This window comes from Onychostoma macrolepis, chromosome 12 (genome assembly GCF_012432095.1).
Source record: "Onychostoma macrolepis isolate SWU-2019 chromosome 12, ASM1243209v1, whole genome shotgun sequence".
Classification (NCBI taxonomy): domain Eukaryota; kingdom Metazoa; phylum Chordata; class Actinopteri; order Cypriniformes; family Cyprinidae; genus Onychostoma; species Onychostoma macrolepis.
The window spans coordinates 28494815-28516737 of record NC_081166.1 but is presented as its reverse complement, the minus strand read 5'-3'; the positions used below and the strand labels follow the sequence as shown (position 1 = coordinate 28516737).

The 21923-nt window shown below is 36.9% G+C and overlaps 1 protein-coding gene across 1 annotated transcript in view; it reads right to left on the bottom strand.

Annotated features, from left to right (window-relative positions):
• Nucleotides 1-21923, bottom strand: part of abcc3 (ATP-binding cassette, sub-family C (CFTR/MRP), member 3) — a 76128-nt gene that overhangs the window by 38945 nt on the left and 15260 nt on the right. The window contains 5 exon segments of the mRNA XM_058792875.1: nt 736-797; nt 983-1108; nt 2680-2808; nt 6131-6256; nt 6338-6514. Coding sequence (XP_058648858.1) covers nt 736-797; nt 983-1108; nt 2680-2808; nt 6131-6256; nt 6338-6514 — 620 coding nt within the window.

Here is a 21923-nt window from a genome sequence, read left to right as displayed (position 1 = left end):
TGTTGAATAACAGGGACAGTTCACCCAAAAACCATTCTGTCATCGTTTACCCACCCCCCATGTTTTCTATCCTCTACAGAACACAAATAAGAAGATATTTTGAAGAATTGGTCACTACACCAAAAGGAAAGAAAGTCCTAGAGGTTTGGGAAAGATATGAGACCAAGTCAATTTTTTGGTGCACTATCCCTTTAAAACTTGAGAAAACATGTGCATTAATTTAAAATGCGATATCTAATAAGACATCTTACAATTGGGCTTTCTTTCAATTTTATTTCTTCTTGATTAGAACATTGTTTATAGGTTACAAAAACGTTTCTCACAACATTCTACTAACTTTATTTTCACCCCAAATGTAACAATATTTGCATGTTTATTTTTAATATTTCCTAGAACACGAAAAAGTCCAATTTACTTGTCATGATTAGAACGTTATTTAAAGGTTACAAAAAGGTTTCTTACAATGTTCATGTACAAATATCATCATAGAGCCTTTCTGAGAGAGCTGATCGAAGAATGTTTTTTTCTCAACGTGAGAATGTATATCAAACATTAATGAAGCTATAAGAATGTTCCATAAACATTACTTTAGGAACCTTTTGTCCTAACATCTAACATTTATATAACTTTTAAAAAACATTAGTGTAAGTTGTAAGAACAGCTGGAAAACAGCCAATGTTATTACTTTTATTTTCCATTTTTATATTATATTATATTTTACTTCATATTACTCACCTAGTAAACCACCAAAAGGTCATTTTGGAGAGGAAACCAGCAGTAATTTCTGGACAAGCATTCTGAAAATCCAATAAAAACACCACAGGCACTTTAGTTTGCAGTTCTGACCTTTCCATGACCCTTCTATTGTTCAAAGATCCACATAATCCACAGTTTATGGCACTAAATCATTCTTTTCTTCAACCTCGTATTTTGAAAGCATGACGATTACCGCTGGCCCTAGATCACACACACACACACTTACAGGATCTGTGACCACGCTGGAGAAGAGAGGAGGCTTTTCATTGAAGCATGACAGGATGAGTTGAAGCAGGGTGAGGCCGAAGTAAATGTAGAACGTGGTGAACCTCAGCTTGTCTTCGACCCCATTCTGAAAACAGATAACGCTGCTTTATCAAGTAATCGTAACATCTCTACAGTACACGCTGCATCACAAATGCCCTCAGCCCTGAGCGTGTCCTTATTCCACCCAACTCTGCTCTTTATGAGCACACAGATTCAAGATATCTACTTCTTATTTGAGTTCACAACGTCAGACCAAGCCTGTCCACATCGCACATTCACGCCATCAGTCACGCTGTCTGTCAGGATGGTCGAGACGCTCGAACAATGAGTGATGTTTTGAATAATGTCACAGTGTTTACATGTTTTGAGGAAATCGACCTACAAAGAGCTAACTTTTAGTTGTATATCCTCATTATGCTTACAGCGGACAGTATTTAAATGCTGAAAAAAAAGACATTCATCAACTAATGAATCTTTATAACCAAACTACTATTTGATGAAATATCTAAAAAAAAAAAAACATAATGCACATATTAATATTCTTAAATATATCTAAAAAATGTAAACGCACAACATGCACAAACAATATTAAAATTAATAAATTAATATATCTAAAAAAAAACATAATGGAAAACATGCATAAACAATAATAATAGTATTCAATTAATATATCAGAAAAATGTATAATGCACAACATGCACAAGCAACATGAATAGTATTAAATATATCTGAAAATGTAAATGCACAACATGCATAAACAATAATAAAATTATTAAATTAATATATCTGGAAAAATTAAATCCAAAACATGCACAAACTATATTAATAGTATTAAATATGAAAAATGTAAATACACAACATGCACAAACTATATTAAAATTAATACATTAATATATCTAAATCTTAACGGAAAACATGCATGAACAATAATAACAGCATTCAATTAATATATCTGAAAAAAAAAAATGTATAATGCACAACATGCACAAAAAACACGAATAGTATTAAATTTATCTGAAAAATCAAATTGCAAAACATGCACAAACAATATTAATATTATTAAATTGATATATCTGAAAAATGCATAATGCACAACATGCACACACATTTCTAATATCATTAGATATTTTTAGTTACAATATTTGAGCGTTCCTGCAGAGCATGGCATCTCAGTTCATGGGTTCAGTCCCCAGGGAATGCATGAAGTGAATAAATATACTTTAAATGCAATGCGATTCACTTTGAATAAAAGCATCTGTCAAGTGCATATAAATTATTATTCAAAATTCTAAATCAGATGGCATTTGTCATAACCAGGAGCAAGAATCAGACTTATTTGACTTGGAAAACAGCGAGAGCCTTGAGTTCTGTTTGCTCTGTGAGTTAGATAAGCTGTCTTGAAGCAGGTTTTAGGAACAACAGCAGCACTATTCTCTCAAAACAGTAATGGCCTTAACTGAACTCCTTCAGAGCCAAGAGAAAGCCGAACATGTAGGTCAAAAGATGCATGTGAGGAATAAAACGGGAGGGAGAAGTACAGAAGGGGAGAGAGTCGCACATTACTGAGAGATGACTGTGCTGGCAGAGCAGTTTACATGGTTAGACTGAAATGAACTACTCCATACTGGAATATCTGCTTAAAACGAACATACTGACCTGATAAGCGATTTTGGAGCGGAAAGGCACGATGGCACACAACACTGAGATCGTCCAAAATATGAAGAGCACACCAGACGACTGCACTCCTTTCAGCCTCTCATACTGGATCAGGAACGTGGCTAACAGCTACAAGAGACAAAAGACAGCGAAACTTTCACAAAACATGGAGATACACCTTCCTTTTCGATAGTACACACAATATAAGTGTCATACATTTTCTTAGACTATTTAGCCTATTTGTTCCAAATTACATGACAAAAATTGTAGTTAGTAACGTAATCCATTACATTACACATTTTAGTTAATGTAATCTGACTACTTTTTAAGATTACTTTTAGATTACTTGTGACCTTGAACTGATAAAAATGTGTGCCTTCAATCCAGCCTACATTTCTTTGAATAAAATTGTTAGGTCACAAGTAATCTAAAAGTAATCTAAAAAAGTAGTCAGATTACATTTGATTTGATGTGAATCGAACCCATGATCATTGTGAGCATCATGCTCTACTGTTTGAGCTTCAGCAAAGCCCACAAAAATACAACCCGAATTCCGGAAATGTTGGGACGTTTTTTAAATTTGAATAAAATGAAAACTAAAAGACTTTCAAATCACATGAGCCAATATTTTATTCACAGTAGAACATGGAGAACATAACAAATGTTTAAACTGAGAAATTTTACAATTTTATGCACAAAATGAGCTCATTTCAAATTTGATGCCTGCTACAGGTCTCAAAATAGTTGGGACGGGGGCATGTTCACCATGGTTTCTTTTCAAAACAGTTTGAAGACGTCTGGGCATCGAGGTTATGAGTTTCTGGAGTTTTGGTGTTGAAATTTGGTCCCATTCTTGCCTGATATAGGTTTCCAGCTGCTGAAGAGTTCATGGTCGTCTTTGATGTATTTTTCGTTTAATAATGCGCCAAATGTTCTCAATAGGTGAAAGATCTGGACTGCAGGCTGGCCAATTCAGCACCCGGACTCTTCTACTACAAAGTCATGCTGTTGTAATAGTTGCAGTACGTGGTTTTGCATTGTCCTGCTGAAATACACATTCCCTGAAGTAGACGTCGTCTGGAGGGGAGCATATGTTGCTCTAAAACATTTATATACCTTTCAGCATTCATAGTGTCTTCCAAAACATGCAAGCTGCCCATACTGTATGCACTTATGCATCCCCATACCATCAGAAATGCTGGCTTTTGAACTGAATGCTGATAACACGCTGAAAGATCTCCCTCCTTTTTAGCCCGGAGGACACGTGTCTGTGATTTCCAACAAGAATGACAAATTTGGACTCGTCTGACCATAGAACACTTTTCCACTTTGAAACGGTCCATTTTAAATGAGCCTTGGCCCACAGGACATGACGGGGCTTCTGGACCACGTTCACATATGGCTTCCTTTTTGCATGATAGAGCTTTAGTTGACATCTGCAGATGGCATGGCAAATTGTGTTTACCGACAGAGGCCCATTTAGTAATGTCAATGACAGAATCATGCCGATGAGTGATGCAGTGTCGTCTGAGGGCCCGAAGACCACGGGCATCCAACAAAGGTCTTTGGCCTTGTCCCTTACACACAGAGATTTCTCCTGTTTCTCTGAATCTTTTGATGTTATGCACTGTAGATGATGAGATTTGCAAAGCCTTTGCAATATGACGTTGAGGAATGTTGTTTTTAAAGTATTCCACAATCTTTTTACGCACTCTTTCACAGATTGGAGAGCCTCTGCCCATCTTTACTTCTGAGAGACTCTGCCTCTCTAAGACATCCCTTTTATAGTTAATCATGTTACAGACCTGATGTCAATTAACTTAATTAGTTGCTAGATGTTCTCCCAGCTGAATCTTTTCAAAATTTATTGCTTTTTCAGCCCTTTGTTGCCCCCGTGCCAACTTTTTTGAGACCTGTAGCAGGCATCAAATTTGAAATGTTTGAAGCTTATTTTGTGCATAAAATTGTAAAATTTCTCAGTTTAAACATTTGTTATGTTCTCTATGTTCTATTGTGAATAAAATATTGGCTCATGTGATTTGACAGTCTTTTAGTTTTCATTTTATTCAAATTTAAAAAACATCCCAACATTTCCGGAATTCGGGTTGTATATATAAAAAATAAATTGTATAAATGCACAACATGCACAAACAATATAATATTATTAGATATTTTAATATTTCATATATAATATTTGAGCGATGCATTAAGTGAATAAGTATTTTGTAGCTAATAAACAATCTTACTTTTTACAATTGAAAAAGAAAGCAAAAAATAAAATACAGTTTATAATATTAATATAAAAAACAAATGTTTGAAATGGTATATTTTCATGTTTACTTTTTTTGAAATGTTTGAGAAGTATTAATATTGAAGTTTCACTGTTTTACCTGATTTTTATTCATTCATTGGTCCCACTTTATATTAGGTGGCCTTAACTACTATGAACTTACATTTAAATTAATAACTTGATACAATGCACTTATTGTGTACATTCATGCTTTTACATTGTACTTATAATTTTTAAAAATACCTATATGTAGTTGCATCTGTAATTGATTTCTGTAATTACATTTATAATTACACTGTTGACCCATCCCTTACACCTTAACCCACCCTTAAACCTACCCATACCACCAAACCTGTCCCTAACCTACCCGTATCCCACCTCAATAGCAGCAGAAGTGTTCTGCAATACAATATGAACACAATAAGTACATTGTACTTATTTATTATGTAAGTACATAGTAGTTAAGGCCACCTAATATAAAGTGTGACCCATTCATTCATTCATTCATTCATTCATGTTTTATTTATTTATTTATGTGTTTTTGGTAAATTGTATTAAATCTAATTAAGGCAAGTTTGACTCTGAGCATAACAATAGAATTACCCAGAAGTATAACATAATACAAGGGTTAGCCAGGGTTATTATAGTAACTAAAAACATAAAAATAAATTTTCATTACTTGAAATAAAATAAACATTATATGAGAGTTTTATTTCAGCTACTTTCCAAGGCAACATTTCTCTTTTGTATTTAGTTTAACCTGATGTACTAAAATAACTAAAACTGAAATAAAAATTAATAAAACCTAGATACTTGAAAACTCGAACAACACTGGGGTCAGTTATAACTGAGTATAACTGAGACTATTGTCCACACTCTCTACTCCACTATAATTAAAGGGTCAAAATTTTCCGCTGTGCTTTTATAAAAAGGAACAAAAGTGCCTGAATTGCACATATTCATAAAACAAATCATGTGCTCCATGTTCATGCTGCTGATGTGTTGATCTGTTTTTAGACATGTGTGAAGGTTATGAGAACGAGTCATTGTTGAATGAAGGCTTTTTTGGACTAGAGAGGTCTGAAAGCTCATTGTATACTGAAATTTTAAGATCTGACACACGGGACACAAGCGACATATTCAGTGTCTGTTCGCACTTACCATTGTCATGCCAACTATTAGAGGAGTAACGAAATATATTGGGGGTTTAGACTCATTCTGGCTCATCTCGTGAAATGAAGAAAACAGGTCTGTCCAGCATACGATCCACAATATCACGCCGAGAACCTGCAAACACAAATACAACGAATCATTACGAAGAGATAGCAGAGAACTCCAGCACACCTGAGAGACGTTCACATCTCCTACCGTTTTGATTCTGTTCAATATAGACATCATGATGTAGCCTCTGTTGTTCATCTTGAGGTAGAGGATGTAGAAGGGAGACGTGAGCCACAGGTAGATGCAGGGAGTCCATGGCAGTACCGACAGCTGAAAGCATGCTGGGAGATCTGGCAGGTTTGTGTGCTTTGTGAGATTGTAGTCCTGAGGGAACACGAGCAAACGTGATGAACACCAACATCAATTCAGATTCACGGTTCCAAAAATACATGATACCATACGTAGCACAAAGAACAGGAATCTATTCAATTTGAATCAGTTCATGCATGGGGATTTTTGTGAGAATTGAACCCATTATCATGTGAGCATCATGCTCTACAGTTTGAGCTTCAAAAAAGCACACAAAAATACAATTTGTAAAAATGCACAACATGCACAAAAAATATTAGGATTATTATTAGTGCTGGGCAACGATTAATCGCATCCAAAATAAAAGTTTTTGTCTACATAATATATATGTATTATATATATATATATATATTAGTGCTGTCAAACGATTAATTGCGATTAATCGCATCCAAAATAAAAGTTTGTTTACAAAATATGTCTGTGTATTGTGTATATTTATTATGCATATATAAATACATAAACACATGCATGTATATATTGTTTATATATTAAATATATTTATATATAATATAAATTATATGAATATAAATATATACATGTAAATATGTGTAAATATTTTCAAAATATATATTGTATGTGTTTGTATTTTTTACACATATTATGTAAACAAAAACTTTTATTTTGGATGTGACTAATCGCAATTAATCGCTTGACAGCACTAATATATATATATATATATATAATACATAAATATGTACACAAAAACTTTTATTTTGGATGCGATTAATCGTGATTAATCGTTGACAGCACTAAATATATACATATGTTTGTACTGTGTATATTTTATTATGTATATATATAAATACACACACATGCATGTATATATTTAAGAAAAATATAATATGTTTATATATATATATATATATATATATATATATATATAATCTAAATTATACGAATATAAATATATACATGTAAATATTTTCAAAATACATACTGTATGTGCTTGTATTTATATATACATAATAAATATACACAGCATACACACACAAAAACTTTTATTTTGGATGTGATTAATCATTGCCCAGCACTAATTATTATAAATTTTTATATTCAATATATAATATTTGAGCTGTCCTGTAGAGCATGGCGTCTCTTTATGAGCTCCAGTTAACAGGCCTATGTGAAGTGAATAAATATGCATACTTTGAATGCCATGTCATTTGCAATGTATGTATGAATATTTTTTTAAAAGCATGAAAAAACATATAAATTACATTAGAACTAATATAAAACATAATATATTTAGTGTATATAAATGTATATACATGTACACTTTTTCAAAATATATACTGTATGTGCGTGTATTTATGTATAAATAAATAAACACAGCACACATACATATATTATGTAAATAAAAACTTTTATTTTGGATGTGATTAATCGTGATTAATCGTTTGACAGCACTAATATATATATATATATATATATATATATATATTAGTTTTATATTGTTAGTTATATTGTTATGTTTTACTCTTAATTTACTTAGAATAGTCTATTTTAATATCAGCCATAATTGTAACATTTAATCATTTTTTTCCAATAAATATTTCTGTGTCCTGAAATAAAGCAACAGGTTAATTTTATGTCAGATATTTATGAAAACATTTGAAAAATCAGGTAATAACAAAGCACATTTTTATATCAAGCTCTAGTGTCTTTCTTACCATTTTAAAGTAATTGTTTTGTCCCAGGTCTAAAGAATCAGTTATACACAACAATAAAAATATATTTTATAACACCTTGCATGATAAGACTTCAACAAACAACAGTCATCCAATATTCCTCAGTCACGACAGAGACTCCAGTGTAGCAACCGTCACTATAAAAGAGCTGCAAATGACATCTCCAGAGAGCTGTATTCTCTTATCAAGCGCAAACAAAGCAGGGAAAGAGAGCTCAGATGTGTATTTGTGTTCCCTTCTCTCGTTTCTAATCACCATGATGCTCTAGAGTCTCCGAGTTCCGGCTTTAGCCTGATCACTTAAACAACCAAACCTGATTAAACTCAGGGAAATCCAAACGACAGCCATTACACGAGATACCAAACGCACAGCATTCAATACAGTTAGAGAAAATAAAGCAAGGCTTGATAATGGAGAGGAGGACATGTACGTCACTTCCATCTCTCATAATGTTTAGAAAGGTTAGGCCAGTGTTAGGGGTTAGGCATCACAAGTAACGCAAGTAATCAGTAATCAGATTACTTATTTCAAATAACTAGTAAAGTTTTTATTTATTTATTTTTTTTGTGAGCCTGGACCACAAAACCAGTATATTTGAAGCAATAGCCAAAAACACATTACATGGGTCAAAATTGTCGATTTTTCTTTTATGCCAAAAATCATTAGGATATTAAGTAAGATCATGTTTCATGAAGATATTTTTTAAATTTCTTACCGTAAATGTATCAAAACTTCATTTTTGATTAGTAATATGCATTGCTAAGAACTTCATTTGGACAACTTTAAAGGCGTTTTTCTCAATATTTAGATTTTTTTGCACTCTCAGATTCCAGATTTTCAAATAGTTGTATCTCAGACAAATATTGTCTGATCCCAACAAACCATACATCAATGGAAAGCTTATTTATTCAGAAAATTTCAATTTCGAAAAATTGACACTTAAGACTGGTTTTGTCGTCCAGGGTCACATATTATATCAGAGGTTGCGCTAGACTTTAACATTGTCCATCATTTTGACAGACAGGGTCGTAAAAATTCTGTCATAATCTATTATTACTCGTCATTTTAATTTTCATATTTTAATTATAACACATTTAATTGCTTATATTTTTGTTCACATTTTCAATTTTAATAATGAGCCGACAGGAAGAATATATAGGGTTATGTTTAATTTATTTATGAAGAGAACAGATAAACAAGAGACTATGCGTCACTTTTCGTGTTCAACACCACACACCGCAGTGACAGCGGAGGCCACTAAAAACAACAAATCATGCCAGGGCTGGGTAAAAAAAAAAGATTTCTCGATTTTAATAGATTCTCATTTTTATGAACCAATATCAATTCTTAAATCCCAAATGATGCTGTTTTCAGCTGATGAATGAACAGTAGTGCGCCTCCCATCCAGTTGCTCCAACCCGATCTCATGAAAGTGCGTATAAACAGTACGCCAAACAAAAACAAAAACTCGTGTTATTGATACGCGAAAATGGACTTTGGTGTGTATATACGCGATGGGTAGGATTAGGGTTGTGCGTATCATATGTTCTGTTGTCGAGCTGAAGACCCGAGAGACCTGAGAGTCATTGCTCTCACAGGATGCGGTCTGCGGTTTGAAGGGAAGACACCTCTCTGCACCGCCTTAGTTATGAGGTTATGAGGTCAAACTCAGAAATCTGTTCAACACAAGGTGATTTGCGCTCCACTTTGGTCAGTACTGAGTCTTTAAACTCGAGGTGAAAGGCAGAATAACACAAGCAGCTCCCTGGTGTGTTTCAGATGCTATTACGGTACAGCAGCTGCTTGTGTTAATCGCTAAGATCCTTTAAAATGAAAACAGTTTCTAAGAGAGAGCTGGATGCGATCTGTTTAGCTGCCAACATCTGCTCATCATGACATTTAACATGTTTAAATGTTTTTAGGAAACACAAACATAAAACAGTGACAGATTTACTATTAACTCCTGGGCTGTGCTCAAAATCCTTTACCTAATTTGGTGTTCCCATTCAAAAATTGCCATTATGCTATGTTACTACCTTTACATTTTTTGGCTCAAAAACTGAAGTGCATGAGCTCAGATCAATGAGGCCTACGATCAATCAGATCCAGAAACAAACACAAAGCCTGTGCTGACTGAAAGAAAACAAGCTTACTAAAACATTGAATCTAACATTTGTGATAATATGTGACCCTGGAGCACAAAACCAGTCTTAAGTCGCTGGGGTATATTTGTAGCAATAGCCAAAAATACATTGTATGGGTCAAAATTATCCATTTTTCTTTTATGCCAAAAATCATTAAGATATTAAGTAAAGATCATGTTCCATGAAGATATTTTGTAAATTTCCTACTATAAATATTGATTAGTAATATGCATTGCTAAGAACTTCATTTGGACAACTTTAAAGGCAATTTTCTCAATATTTAGATTTTTTTGCACCCTCAGATTCCAGATTTTCAAATAGTTGTATCTCAGCCAAATATTGTCTGACCCTAACAAACCATACATCAATGGAAAGATTATTTATTCAGATGATGTATAAATCTCAATTTTGAAAAATTGACACTTTTAAGACTGGTTTTGTGGTCCAGGGTCACATATAGCATAACAAGAAATTTATAAGCAATTTTCTGTAGGCTGGTCATTGTTTGAATTTGAACATCTCAAGTGTAACAAGATGGGAATAAATTCCCAAAAATGGCTAAGGAAGCTGAGTGAGCAAAGTCAGTAAGTTTTAGTCCAAAGCGATAACATTAAGAGAATGAGTGCTTATATTGTATATATATTACAGTGCAGTTTTGCTTGTAATGTTGTGTCATAACTAACACTGGAACCCTGTTAACATGCAACTTGCGTTTCTGTTGTTACGGATTTCATGACTTCAGGAAAAAGAAAATCCTCTTTGGGCCAAAATGGCCAGAAATTGAGGGTTAAACAGCATTACTTCTCTGAGATTTAAGACATTAGTGAAAATCTTGATATCCAGCCTAGGTCATTGTGTCATGTTCGTTCAGAAGACAAACGGCCATCGTGGACATGAATAATGAAGCTCACAGAGCGAGGTTTTCATGCACATGCTCTCTGAACTTGGATGAAGTCCTTGGCTTACTGAACCTGACTTATATCTGCTGAAAACAAAATACTGATATATGTGACCCTGGAGCACAAAAGCAGTCATAAGTAGCACAGGTATATTTGTAGCAATAGCCAACAATACATTGTATGGGTCAGAATGATTGATTTTTCTTTTATGCCAAAAATCATTAGGATATTAAGTAAAGATCATATTCCATGAAGATATTTTGTAAATTTACTACCGTAAATATATAAGTAATATGCATTGCTAAGAACTTTAAAAGCGATTTTCTCAATATTTAGATTTTTTGCACCCTCAGATTCCAGATTTTCAAATAGTTGTTGTAGCTGCACTGGTCTAATGAAATGATAGCCACGCTTCATACAGATGTCTTTGCTGTTTATTTGTGTCTCTGTCTCTCTCTTTTCAGCAGACACCGTGAAAACTACAAGAAATAAAGCATATATTTAAAATATGCATCTCTCAGAGTCCTTTTTCTCAGTCTCTCATTCAAATGTCAGCTGATATGCAAGTGAACATGTGCGACAAATCTGAATCCAATGACATCACTATTTACACTTAACATCGTTTACGTAAACTGATATAAAACAACATTATACACAAAATGCAACATATTTAAAGATGAATTACCGTGTGCACCCTCTTAGACCATGCAGATAAATTAATTCTTTTATCAGGCTGTATACACTCAAGTTTCTCTGCATCCACGTTAGATTGACCCATAATGCAATGGTCCCGCGCTCAACATGTGACCTGTTACGCTTCAACAGTCACTCTTTCTTAAAGAACCCCTAACTTTAAACATTTCAAGGGAGCTCATTTTCTACTTATTACACTGTGAATATCACATTCATACATTTTAGTCAAGTATTTTTAAACAAATGAACTCAAATTAATATGAATTTATAACAGAAACAATGCACAACTCTGAAAACATGTCTTTGACAGTTACAGTTGTATCTCAGCCAAATATTGTCCAATCCTAACAAACCATACATCAATGGATGATGTATTTCAAAAAATTCAATAAATTGACCCTTATGACTGGTTTTGTGGTCCAGGGTCACATCTGAATTTGCAGATCTATATAACAGACCTACTGGCTAACCAGACTCTTGGCCCACGCAGACTAGTGGAAGTATGTCACGTGTCTGCCTGTCTGAGTTCCCGTCTGTCCTTATTTGGTTTAGTTCCGTTCCTTGTTAATTAATTATCTGTCATTGTCCCCACCTGAGTTGAATTGCGTTGTTTGCTCTTTTGTTCCCTTTCCTTTAAAAGTCCTCAGTTCTCCCTTTGTGTTTGTCCATTCTTATATGTTAATAAATGTGAAAAAGTGCGTTGAAGCCGTTTTGTCCTCCCGTCTTTCATTTATATTCCTTTTGCGATTGCCACAACCACAACCCGTAACAGAAGAACGGGGCGCTACTGAAGATGGAAGTCGCACCCGCTGGGCAAAGTTCAGGCCGGTTCGGCTGCCAAGCCCACCACCGATCGCGGTAATGGACCAACAGCCATGGGCGGCTCTCCCAAACCCACCGTTCGCGGGAAAATTCCGGCCGCCGTTCGCGGCTTACCCAAGCCCGCCGACACGGAATATGACAAGCCCGCCGACACGGAATACGGCAAGCCCGCCGAGAAGTATGGCAAGCCCGCCGAGAAATATGGCACGCCCGCCAACTGAAGCTCACGTACCCTTAGGAATTCTAGTGGAATATGAAGGGATGACATACCCACCAATGCCCGCTCCTCGCAAGCACCCGCCAGTGCCAGCTCCTCGCAAGAGCTCTCCTGTGCCTCCGCTGGTCCCGTCCAGCTCTCCTGTGCCTCCGCTGGTCCCGTCCAGCTCGTCTGTGCCTCCGCTGGTCCCGTCCAGCTCCGTGCTTTAAGAGCGCCCCCCAGTGCCTGCGCCACGAAAGCGCCTCCCTAGCTCCGTGCTGCCAGAGCGCATCCAAGAGTCCGCGCTTCAAGAGCGCCACCCAGTGCCTGCGCCACGAAGGCGCCTCCCTGCCTCCACGCTACCCGAGCGTATCCAAGAGTCCGCGCTTCAAGAGCGCCACCCAGTGCCTGCGCCACGAAGGCGCCTCCCTGCCTCCACGCTACCCGAGCGTATCCAAGAGTCCGCGCTTCAAGAGCGCCCCCCTGTGCCTGCGCCACGAAAGCGCCTCCCTAGCTCCGCGCTGCCCGAGCGCATCCAAGAGTCCGCGCTTCAAGAGCGCCCCCCTGTGCCTGCGCCACGAAGGCGCCTCCCTGTCTCCACGCTGCCCAAGCGCCCCCAAGAGTCCGCGCTCCCCGAGCGCCCCCAAGAGTCTCCGCTGGTTCCGTCCAGCTCTGCGCTGCCAGAGCACCCCCAAGTGTCCGCGCTGCCAGAGCACCCTCAAGAGTCTCCGCTGGTTCCGCCCAGCTCCGCGCTGCCAGAGCGCCGCCAAGAATCCGCTCTGCCCGAGCGCCCCCTAGTGTCCGCGCTGCCAGAGCGCCCTCAAGAGTCTCTGCTGGTTCCATCCAGCTTCGCGCTGCCAGAGTGCCCCCAAAGTTCCACGCAAAGACAAAAAAACCCTGAATTCACCTTTAAATTGGGGGGGGCTATTCCCCGGTGAATTCTGCTCCGTCTTGGGCGCCCAAACTCCCGGATCCGCCATGGTCGTCCAAGCTCCCTGCTCCGCCATGGCTCCCCAAGCTCCCTGCTCCGCCATGGCTCCTCAAGCTCCCTACTCCGCCATGGCCTTCCGAGCCTCCTGACCCGCCATGGCCTCCCAAGCTCCTTGACCCGCCATGGCCCTCGGAGTCCCCAGACCCGCCATGGCCGCCGGAGTCCCCAGACCCGCCATGGTCACTAAGAGTCTCCTGTTCCACCCTGGATGCCTCCTTAGTGTCCTTAGTGGATGCCTCCTTACTGCACCGGTATCCAGGGCGCCCGCCCCCCCCTCGCCGGTTGTACTGCTGCGGCGCGGGACGCGCCTCCCGGGAGGGGGAGGTACTGTCACGTGTCTGCCTGTCTGAGTTCCCGTCTGTCCTTATTTGGTTTAGTTCCGTTCCTTGTTAATTAATTATCTGTCATTGTCCCCACCTGAGTTGAATTGCGTTGTTTGCTCTTTTGTTCCCTTTCCTTTAAAAGTCCTCAGTTCTCCCTTTGTGTTTGTCCGTTCTTATATGTTAATATATGGGAAAAAGTGCGTTGAAGCCGTTTTGTCCTCCCGTCTTTCATTTATATTCCTTTTGCGATTGCCACAACCACAACCCGTAACAAAGTAAAGAAGACAATTATTGATAATCATAATATATCACCTGTAACCACCCAGCTAACACGGAATGTTCTCACGACTTTCACTAACATTTAAAAGTTACATAAATGTTAAGATAAAACATTTATGAAGTAATGTTTATGAAATGTTCTTATAACCTTATTAATATTTGATAAAGACATGTCAGTATTGTCCGCAAACAGGTAAGATATTAAAAACTGACTCAACCAAAAAAAAAAAAAAAAGATGGTATACTAACAAATTCAGCAGAGACCAGACAGCCATCCTCTGCTCCCTTAGTAAGATAAACACAGCTGCTGTTCCTCTCTGTCTGTCAGCATCGCTCTGACGTGTGTGTGTGTGTGTGTTTGTGTGTGTGCGTGTGTGTGTGTGTGGGCGTCTGCCGTCGAGGAGAGCAAACCCAGATCCACCAACTGATATATGAACTGCGTTCACATGTAAATGTCCACATAACCAACACGATATGCAAAAGAGCTCAAGACAGCAACGTAAAGAAAATGCAAAACAGAAGAATTTTGACAAAACAGAAGATTTTTGTATGCAGCATCCAGAGCTAACAGGGAAAGTTCTCATAACTTTAATTAACGTTATTTAAAAGTAATATGTGACCCTGGACCACAAAACCAGTCTTAAGTGTCAATTTTTCAAAATTGAGATTTATACATCATCTGAAAGCTGAATAAATAAGCTTTCCATTGATGTATGGTTTGTTAGGATTGGACAATATTTGGCTGAGATGCAACTATTTGAAAATCTGGAATCTGAGGGTGCAAAAAATTCTGAATATTGAGAAAATCACCTTTAAAGTTGTCCAAATGAAGTTCTTAGCAATGCATATTACTAATCAAAAATTAAGTTTTGATACATTTACGGTAAGAAATTTACAAAATATCTACATGGAACATGATCTTTACTTAATATCCTAATGATTTTTGGCATTAAAGAAAAATTAATAATTTTGACCCATACAATGTATATTTGGCTATTGCTACAAATATACCCCAGCGACTTAAGACTCCTTTTGTGGTCCAGGGTCACATATAACTGTTAGGACAAAACGTTCTTAAAGTAATGTATATGGAATGTTCTTATAACTTCCTTAATATTTGATATACATTCTCATAACATTGAAAGAAAAGCTTCTGAGAACAACATTCTTAAAATGTTCTTATGATGTTAATTGTACTTGAACATTTTAAGAAATGTTTTTGTAACGTTAGATAATGTTCTAATCACAACAAGAGAACTAGACATTTTAATGTTCTTAGAATATTAAAATAAACACTCAAAAAACATTGTATTTACGGTAAAAATAAAGTAGAATGTTGTAAGAAACATTTTTTAACCTTTAAATAAAGTTAAATCATGACAAGAAAATATTATCTTTTAAATAATATTTTGGGTGAAAATAATGTTATAAGAAACATTTGCTATCTTTAAACAAAATTCTAATCGTGGCAAATAATATTATGGCATTTGGAAAATAAAGTTAGCAGAACGTTTTAAGAAATGTTTTTGTAACCTTTAAGTAATGTTCTAATCACGACAAGAAAACTGGACATTTCAACACTTTAGAAACATTTCAAAACAACGTTCCTACAATGTTTTCATAACCTAAATCTGTAACCTGTGATGCATTTAGTGTTGTAGCTGAAATGGTGCATATATTTTAAATTAAATAAACTACACACAACACTTTTCTGTCTTTCACACAAAGCTTGCTGAAGGTAAGAGTAGATATGGAGTGTGTTTGTAACGCCGAAGCGTTTCTGTCTTAAAGGATTACAAGTGTTAAAGCCCATCTGTTCTGATCCAGACAGTCGTGTTCTCTTCCTCAAGGCTGCAGGAAGGTCAGTGTTTGTTTTGTGCACCTCTATTCATCTTGATCAGTCAATTATGCAAACAGCACTCAGGCACACCTAGCAAACCAGAAGAGGAACATTCCTTCAGAGTTTACATGTTTGGCTCTTTCCTGAACCTCTGGAGACACTCTGGATCATATTACATGCATTATATTCACAGCAGAGCTGCAGGCAAAGCCCGAGGATATCACAATTCACAAATGAACGCAAACACATTTTTGTTTAACTATGCCAGATCTTATAAAGGATATATGTTTACATGATTTAAAGGCTGTGTATATTCTATTTCAAGAAAGCAATATGCAATATAGTGGCAATAATGCATTGCTGAGTGCTTTTTAAGTAGAGAATCCTATTATAATACTTGGTGAGAGAAGACACTGAAACATTTTATGAAGTTATATACAGTGGGGCAAAAAAGTATTTAGTCAGCCACCAATTGTACAAGTTCTCCCACTTAAACAGATGAGAGAGGCCTGTAATTTTCATCATAGGTATACCTCAACTATGAGAGACAAAATGAGAAAAAAAAATCCAGAAAATCACATTGTAGGATTTTTAAAGAATTAATTGGTAAATTCCTCTGTAAAATAAGTATTTGGTCACCTACAAACAAGCAAGATTTCTGGCTCTCACAGACCTGTAACTTCTTTAAGAGGCTCCTCTGTCCTCCACTCGTTACCTGTATTAATGGCATCTGTTTGAACTCGTTATCAGTATAAAAGACACCTGTCCACAACCTCAAACAGTCCAACTCCAAACTCCACCATGGCCAAGACCAAAGAGCTGTCAAAGGACACCAGAAACACAACTGTAGACCTGCACCAGGCTGGGAAGACTGAATCTGCAATAGGTAAGCAGCTTGGTGTGAAGAAATCAACTGTGGGAGCAATTATTAGAAAATGGAAGACATACAAGACCACTGATAATCTCCCTCGATCTGGGGCTCCACGCAAGATCTCACCCCGTGGGGTCAAAATGATCACAAGAACTGTGAGCAAAATCCCAGAACCACACGGGGACCTAGTGAATGACCTGCAGAGAGCTGGGACCAAAGTAACAAAGGCTACCATCAGTAACACACTGCGCCGCCAGGGACTCAAATCCTGCAGTGCCAGACGTGTCCCCTGCTTAAGCCAGTACATGTCCGGCCCGTCTGAAGTTTGCTAGAGAGCATTTGGATGATCCAGAAGAGGATTTGGAGAATGTCATATGGTCAGATGAAACCAAAATAGAACTTTTTGGTAAAATCTCAACTTGTCGTGTTTGGAGGAGAAAGAATGCTGAGTTGCATCCAAAGAACACCATACCTACTGTGAAGCATGGGGTGGAAACATCATGCTTTGGGGCTGTTTTTCTGCAAAGGGACCAGGACGACTGATCCGTGTAAACGAAAGAATGAATGGGGCCATGTATCGTGAGATTTTGAGTGAAAACCTCCTTCCATCAGCAAGGGCATTGAAGATGAAACGTGGCTGGGTCTTTCAGCATGACAATGATCCCAAACACACCGCCCGAACAGCGAAGGAGTGGCTTCGTGAAGAAGCATTTCAAGGTCCTGGAGTGGCCCAGCCAGTCTCCAGATCTCAACCCCATCGAAAATCTTTGGAGTCCGTGTTGCCCAGCGACAGCCCCAAAACATTACTGCTCTAGAGGAGATCTGCATGGAGGAATGGGCCAAAATACCAGCAACAGTGTGTGAGACTTACAGAAAACGTTTGACCTCTGTCATTGCCAACAAAGGGTATATAACAAAGTATTGAGATGAAATTTTGTTATTGACCAAATACTACTTTTCCACCATAATTTGCAAATAAATTCTTTAAAAATCCTACAATGTGATTTTTCTGGATTTTTTCTCATTGTGTCTCTCATAGTTGAGGTATACCTCTGATGGAAATTACAGGCCTCTCTCATCTTTTTAAGTGGGAGAACTTGCACAATTGGTGGCTGACTAAATACTTTTTTGCCCCACTGTATACAGATGATAAAGAATTCATGGTCAAATAAAGAAATAAACATATTTATATATATATACAGTCATGGTGAGAAGGAGAGTTTGAGCGGCTAAAGACTCTCCAAGGACCACAGCTGGAGAATTGCAGAAAATAGTTGAGTCTCGGGGTCAGAAAACCTTAAAAAAAATTGGTCAAACAGCACCTACATCAGCACATGTTGTTTGGGAGGGTTTCAAGAAAAATTCTCCTCGCTCATCCAAAAACAAACTCCAGCATATTCAGTTATCAGACACGACTGGAACTTCAAATGGGACTGGCTTCTATGGTCAGATGAAACTAAAAAATGAGCTTTTTAGCAGCAAACACTCGAGATGGGTTTGGTGAACACAGGGATAAAAAGTACCCCATGTGTACAATGAAATATACCGCTGTATTTTTGATGTTGTGGGCCTATATTTCTGCTGGAGGTCCTGGACATCTTGTTTAGACACATGGCATCATGGATTCTATCAAATACCAACAGATAAAAAAATCAATAAGTGACTGACTCTGTTAGAAATCTTATAATGGACCATGTTTGGATCTTCCAACCGGACAATAATCCAAACACAAACCTCAAAAACAACACAAAAATGGGTCACTGAGCACAAAACCAAGCTTCTGCTGGCCATTCCAGTCCTCTGACCTGAACCCTGTAGAACATGAGTGAACTGAAGAGAAGAAGCAGCAACATGGAGCTGTGAATCTAAAGGGTCTGGAGTGATTCTGGATGAAGGAATGGTCTCTGATCTCTTGTCAGGTGTCTCTAACCTCATCAGGCATTACAGGAGAACATTTAGAGCTGTTAAACTGGCAAATGGAGGTTTCAAAAAGTATTGAATAAAAGGGTGCCGTTAATTGTGTATTAGAGAAAAACATTTATTTCATAATGATGTTTCCCCCCGTTTTAAATTCTTATTCTCCAATGAAAGGTTAGATTTTTGTGAATTTTTTCACACATACATAAACAACATCTACAGAACTGCTCTGAGAGTCACTTCACAAGCATTTTACCATATCATTTGAGTAAAACCAGCGTCATATCATAAGCTACACACAAAAATTTAAAGGCATTCACGGCAACCCGTCAAAATAAATGTTCATCTTAAAGACATTGTGCCAGAAATATATTACTATTATTTAGTAGAATGCATGTGATACTATTACTACTGTTGAAAAAATAATCACACAATATGTCTTCCATATTTTAATTTTAATAGTAAATCCCCGTTATTTACCAAAAAAATCAAATGTGTTTAAATTTCATTTATTAAAAGACAAATTAAATTTGGGTGAAACTTTACTGTTTACTGTTTTTCATACTTTTATTACTTGTGGAAAAACTTGAAACACAATTTAAATAAGTATAAAGAATGGCATTGATTTTTGTACATTTTATTTTTGTTTGACTTTATTATTAAAAATAGTGTGTTTTTTAATTAGCATGTGGTACCGAAATTGGTACCGAGAACCATGGATTTTCACTGGTATCGGTACCGAATACTGAAATTTTGGTACCGTGACAACTCATATATATATATATATATATATATACACACACACACATTATTTTTATTCAAGTACTAAAATCCAGTCTTATCTTTCTAAGAAAGCACATTTCCTGTCTTTCTAATAAATCTACAAACACACCCTCACCATGAAATCGTTTAACAATCCACAGAATGGCCCTGTGTTGACAGGTTGACAATGACACAAGCACTTCTGAAAGAAAAGTCCAAAACGCAGCGTAGAGCCGAACACAGAAGCTTTTACCCTGTGCCTGGTTTTTACACTAAATCTGAAGTCAGAGGACACACTTCACTAACCAATGCATCACTGATAAACATCCAGAGCAACCAAAATACAGTCTCAGGCACGTCAGGACGAGACGCTACATAAGGTGATATTTTGGCTTGCAGACAAGGAAAGTAACACATATGCTTCATATCTGTGTGTCTGGATAAATGTAGTAAATCATTCAGCAGTTGTGAGGAATCCTTGTATATATCACTGGGGGAAGATCAGTTCTGAACCGCTCTACCACTCTTACTTTGTCAATCTCAAAGACTGTATTTCAATCAGAATCTTGTACTATTTACAGTTTATTATATAAATGTATATGAATATAAAGATCTCATGCCTTGGGGCTTCACAATTTTCTACCTGGGACAAAGCTTGATAAAGACTTGATTTAAAACAAATGCAACATAAAAGTCAAATTAAAACTGAATTTAAACCTAGAAATAAATTTTTAAAAAGTTTATTTCCGTCAGCTAATTAGCAGTCAACAAATTTTTGTGATGTTATAGGGTTATTATAGGTTAAAATTAAATGAAAACCATAAAATATAAAAATATAATATAAAAAAAACTATAATACTAAAAAAAATTAAACTGATAAAATTACTCAAATGCATAAAATTAAAATAAAAGTATTCAAACTGTTAATAAACACTAAAATAACACTGAAATTGTGCTACCAACCTATTGTGTTGTAATTTGTAATAAAAATGCATTAGATTACACAAGAATGCATTCGAGGCGTATTTCCCAGCGGTCTTAGACGTTGTCTCGTTCCTCTCCAGACTAATAAGACCAGAAGTTTTTGATGGAGCACTTCAAAGCTGCTCTTTGTTGCTGGAGATTATCACCGTTATTACATCCCTTGGTTTAATGGGAAAACCTGCCGAAAGCTGGTGGAATCATTCTCTCAAAGGTGTATTCATGCCAAAAGTGGCACAGTCAGAAACTATTCAATTCTTTTCTGTTCAGAATAATGATTTTTCCTTATTGCATAAGCAGAATCAGCTCTATTCTTAATGCTTGATCATGCCAGAGTCTAAAATTAAATGACACACATTACATTCAAAGCTCAAATATCTCACATGCATTTATTTTTGCATGCTGTTGTTGGGACGTATTTGTTATGTTTTGTGTGTTTTTGGTCATTCTATCCGGTATGATAGGACCGCAGGGCAGCTGCCCTCGTCCTGCAGGGTTTCAGCGGTTACAGATGCACAGGCTGACAAACACAAACTCTTCCTACTGAGCGTCCAGAGCGCAGTAATGTGATACAGACGGACGGAGGATCAGCCTGTGTGGGCGCTAGAGAACACAGCTGACGCCACTCATGACGATATTAGGACAGAGATGAAACTACTGACCCTGCACACATTTACACGCTCTCAGAAGTCAATAAACGTCTGTAGTGGTGAATGGAAATACAACAAATACATGTTTTGTGTTCCTATTTGCTCCAATAGCAAAAGACAAAAATCACAACAGTCTTTCTAGAACTTTCCAAAAGAGGACCATAATATGTCAATCAGAAAAGATAAAGATGTCAAATTTGCCATATTACAATACAAACACTCGCACAGCAGCATTAACTAGTTTTCTGTAATTAAATGCAAATATAACACTTTGTATAGTGTTATTAAATTTACATTATTTGTTACAGTTGTATATGTTTACAAAACCAATTTAATTTGTGCCTACATATTTTATTTAGTTAGCTGGT